Source organism: Sinocyclocheilus rhinocerous, unplaced genomic scaffold (genome assembly GCF_001515625.1).
Source record: "Sinocyclocheilus rhinocerous isolate Xijiao unplaced genomic scaffold, SAMN03320098_v1.1 scaffold451, whole genome shotgun sequence".
Classification (NCBI taxonomy): domain Eukaryota; kingdom Metazoa; phylum Chordata; class Actinopteri; order Cypriniformes; family Cyprinidae; genus Sinocyclocheilus; species Sinocyclocheilus rhinocerous.
Genome location: NW_015657491.1, coordinates 613,081 through 618,118, shown reverse-complemented (window position 1 = coordinate 618,118; position 5,038 = coordinate 613,081). Strand labels below are relative to the sequence as shown.

The 5,038-nt window shown below is 36.5% G+C and overlaps 1 protein-coding gene across 1 annotated transcript; it reads right to left on the bottom strand.

The window, feature by feature from the left end:
* Window positions 1-54: 54 nt before the first annotated feature.
* LOC107721078 (gamma-glutamyl hydrolase) lies at window positions 55-4,472 on the bottom strand. The gene is made up of 9 exons (XM_016528937.1): window positions 4,318-4,472; window positions 4,015-4,126; window positions 2,829-2,879; window positions 2,361-2,445; window positions 1,793-1,931; window positions 1,116-1,222; window positions 683-776; window positions 463-600; window positions 55-370 (listed from the first exon to the last, which is right to left on the bottom strand). The coding sequence occupies exons 1-9, from the start codon at window positions 4,415-4,417 to the stop codon at window positions 252-254; spliced, it is 945 nt and encodes a 314-aa protein (XP_016384423.1). The 5' UTR covers window positions 4,418-4,472; the 3' UTR covers window positions 55-251.
* Window positions 4,473-5,038: the final 566 nt, after the last annotated feature.

Sequence of the window (5,038 nt, the reverse complement as noted above, 5' to 3'; positions counted from 1 at the left end):
ATTACATTTATTCTCTTGAAGGAATGAAATATGTAATTATCTTAATAATATAATAAATCTAAAATCATGTAATAAAATACTGATTATTTAAATTGTCTCAGTTAAAAACAATATTCTAAATATGAGATGAGGTCTGTGATGAGGTCTATTACAGTACATTTGCTGAAAAAAAAAACAAATTTTCAGTCTGAACTATCTTGACCAGTGTTTTCTTTCTTTGTCTTTCTCAGTGTCCTCCTATATTGTGTCTCTCAGAAGAAATAAGACTGTTCATATGCAGAGATATTTGCCACATACACAGGGTTGTAGTTGTATATGAGCGCGCTGCTCTCTTCTGCTGCTTCACTGAAGTGGTGGGAGCTTCTCCTTCCTGCAAACACACACATGCATTTGTTCATTCAAATTCATACAAACCAGGAACGATCAAACACATAAATAAATGAAGTATGCGACTGTAATTACCCTCATTTACAAAGAATTCAGCCAGTAAGGATGACACTCGCACAGCATTGCTAGAATGAGGAAAGTTGTAACGAGGGTCCCACTGAAAGCGGCTCACTTCTGGATGCCACTGTACCCCATAGAAAGGGTACTTCCTGCCTGCAGGCCAATAACATTTCAACCACACTGTGTATGGGTGCTTATGGTGGTTTTAAATGTGAAAAATGCCTGGTTTTGTTACCTTCCACGGTAGAAACAAACTCAAGGCCATTTTGCGCTATGTTCGTGGACAGCACTGAAAAGAAGCCATTTAATTTCTCATTACCCATGAATGCCTGAAAAAGAGGAAGAGTTCGTAGGCCTTAATCGGGTTAGGTGTCATATTGAGTTAAACACGGAAGAAAACAAGGCTGTGAGGGATAGACTTGGTGTCTTTACAATGACACACACTATATATAGGTCCTAGATCACATACAATTTTCAAATCTGTTTTATGTTGCTGTTAAACAACAGTACAATCCCCTCAACGCACTGTACTTCTATCCTTCACAGCCTTGTTTTCATTCCTGTCAACAATTAATTATGGCAGTACCCTGACTAAGGTCTATTGCTCTTTGTTTGTTATTTTGATAAGAATGATTTAAGTGCATATAGCGTGTTTATATTAGATGTACCTCTTTAGTCACCCCATAATGGTGGAAATTTGCAGTAAGTGGTTCCTGGGACAACGCTTTACGGACGTCAGATGGGAAGTTGGTAAACATACGACTGGATGAAGCCTCTGTTAATGGATACAAATGTGCAAATGGACAGGTTAAAAAAGGCCTAATAATACAGTATGTATGTATATATATATTGTGTTTATGTGTGTATGTGTTTATATATATATATATATATGTATCACACACACACACACCCCCACACACACACACATATATATATATATATATATATATATATATATAATTAGTTATTACTATCACTTTTTACTATAATATATATAATTAGTCTTTAATATCACTTTTTATCAATTTAACACATCCTTGATGAATAAAAGTATTCATTTATTCAGAAAATGAAAGAAAAAAATTACTGAACCCAAGTGTATATTTCTCTTAGTGTGAAGAACATTTTAATAATCCACCTTTAATAATCAACTTTTTAGAGAATCTAAAGATTCCATGGATGTTAAAAGTTCTTCATGGAACCACTGATCCCAATTAACCAAAAAAAAAAACAAAAAAAAAATTAAAGAGTGTATCATCACCAAAAAAATACTAAACTGGACCAAGATCTTGATCTTGACTACATACAGTACATTACGACTACAGTATATATTTGGACTAAGTACCTGAGGTGAAGTTGAGTGGATAAGTGACATTCTCTGCAGTTGTCTTACTCAACAGGTTTTGTCCAGCCACCAGCACCGTGAGCAGCTGAAATCCCAGGCATGTTCCCCAGATGGGGAAGTAATCACCCTCATTATTCGCCTGAGACGGCACAAAAACAACTCTTGATAAGACTGTCAGCAACGTCTTGCAGTGTCTTTCAGTTTATTTCCTTTCAGGCCTGTACAGTGCGACATGTCGCACGTGCTACGAAAAAAAAAATCAGTCTGTGCGATGAATAAACTGCAATGTGTGTGAGCCTGTTTACAAACTTCTTGTCAAACCAAGAGAACATTTAATGACGTTTTAGTTAACCTCTGTAGCACCAGTGCTATGCAACATACAGCCCTGTCTTTCTTTTTAGTTTCTAAAATATTTACAGTAATGGTACAGTATATGATCATGTCTAACTGTTCCGTTAAATCACAGTATCCTAGAACAGTATGTTGACATTACAAAATGGCATTTCATTAACAACAAGGAGCATCTTACATTCACTTACAGATGCAGCATATACTGTAATTCACCTACCTTAAGGGCAAGTCTAAAGTAAATCCCAGCGGTGTGAGCGAAGTCAGATGTCTCCAGATTCACAGAGCCTCCGATGAGAAGAAGACTGAATGAGAGACAGGACGGAGTTATTGATTAAATTAATTCTTTATGTATTAATTTTTATGGAATATTATTGTATTAATGTGAATCACAGCTTTTGTTTACTTTCTGTACGCTTCATTCAAACATGTACGTGGGGTATAAAATCAGGTTTGCACAGATAAATATTTATAAACCGGCAGAACTGATAAAAATCTAGGTTACAGCAATCATGTGTTCAATGCTATGATAGATAACATGTTCTACTGTCTTAAAAAATGAAAAGATAATGATCGTGTATAAATACATCAGGTAAGGTCATCATAACAATCTGTGTGTGACGGACTTGTTCAAGTAATGACAACACCTCATAATCTATAGAGTCTGTTAGAAAGATGGAGAACATACCCATTTATTGACCTGAAGATTTTTTCATGCTCTGCAAAACTCTGGTTTAGCCTGTAAAAAATAGAAATTCTGATTCTCTTGAAGCGTACGGTTGTTATTATTGATATGACTCTTGTCAATCGGTTTCTTTAATGACTCAGTCACACCAGCTGGTATATTCACACTTGTAAATAACATGATTGACTCTGAGGGAAAAACTGCAGGGTTGTTTGTACATTCGGCAGTACACCAAGTAATTTCAAAGACAATAGAAGTATTTATGAAATTAAAGTAGCCAAGTCCTTCTTAAGTGGGTCAAAAAGCACTCTTATAAGTTCAACTAATTTGTATTTAAAGGATTAGTTCACTTCCAGAATAAAAATGTCCTTTATAATTTATTCACCCTCATGTCATCCAAGATGTTCATGTCTTTCTGTCTTCATTCGCAAAGAAATTAAGGTTTTTGAGGATTTTTCTCCATATAATGGACTTCAATGGGGACCAACAGGTTGAAGGTCCAAATTTCAGTTTTAATGCAGCTTCAAAGGGCTCTACAAGATCACAGTCGAGGAACTGGGGTCTTATCTAACGATATCGGACAATTTTGACAAAGTTGGAGGAGAAGATGAGATGGAGTTTTTCGCCCTAGACCGAAGTACACTGATGAAGAGCTAACCACATGTGACCTTTCCAACGTGACTGATGCATGAAGTCATAGACGAGCATTTGTGGTTAAAAGTACATAGATTTGTATTTGTTTTAGAAAATGACCGATCGTTTCATAAGACCCCTATGATCGTGTAGAGCCCTTTGAAGCTGCATTGAAACTGCGATTTGGACCTTCAACCCATTGGTCTCCATTGAAGTCCACTATATGGAGAAAAATCCTGGAGTGTTTTCCTCAAAAACCTTCGTAAGACAGAAAGACAAACATCTTGGATGACATGGGGGTGAGTAAATTATCAGGAATTTTTTTATTCTAGAAGTGAACTAATCCTTTAATATAAAGGTAAACTATAATACATATTCGTTTAATTGTAAATAACATGCAGCGAAGTGTCCTAAAACATTACATTAAGTTCACACGCAAGTATATTCTGTTAAAGTATATTATTTCTGTAAATTGTACTTATTTTTCACAAGGGAATAGTCTGATTAATAGTCGATTAATCGTTTTTTTGAATATGAGTCAGATCTTTAGACTTACCTAATCGCCACAACTCTAGCTCCCCCGGATTCGATGTACTTCACATATGATGAAGGGATGTATGTCTCTCCAAACTTTTTCATATAATCATCAACCTCTTGCGCCAGAATCCCTATAGACAAAGTTTAGCGTGAGTCATATGTGCTCAAAGGTAAGTCACACGTTTTCGCCTGTTTGTTGTTATTATTTATAAATATGCTGAAAATAAATTCAGTCTGTTAGCAAAACTAGAATTTGGAGTAATACTTTAGTGCACAACTCCGTCCATCTGTTTGATATAAGATATGAAGGCATGAGGTTTACCGATGATCGGTCTGTCGTTGTCAGGCTCGTTGCTCTGCGTAAACGGAGCGGCGCCGCACAGCGCTACAACACACGCGCACAGGAGCGCACTGAAGCCCATTCCGACCGCGTGCGCACACACCTGTCCACGTCGAGCCAGCTGAGGCTGTGTGCTCCTTCACTCACATAATATGTTTCATATAGTATCTGAACTGAAAGTTATGAGGGAAGTCATTAGATGGGCGGGGTTTGTACTTTTTGGAGGAAGGAAAACAAAGGTTTAGCCTACACCAGTAAATACCGCTCATGCCTGTTCGTTTGGGAAAATACTGTTGTTGGGTGAGTTGGAGAAATTCTGCAGCCGTATTTTCCACACACGAGACCAGAAGTTCCTGATGCTTTTAGGAACCTGTATTTTCCAAAACGTTCACACAACCAGTGTTTATCATGAAGTGTAATGTGAAATATAGAGACATCAGCAATCTTGCCCATTGGCATAAGTTTACAGTCCACAAATGAACCTCAGTAGAAACACAAATGGAAATTATTGTACAATTTAGAAAAACTGTAGGCCTACAGTTAAAATCCATACTTAAAGTCCAAAAATGACTTTTCATTTGCATGTTTTGTGCAAACAATTTGAACTGTTTTATTTGGAAATAAGCCACATAAAAGTAAAAAGTGTTGAATTATGAAAAAGAAGCAGCCTACACTTCAGCAAACTTTTAAAAGAGTAGGCTAT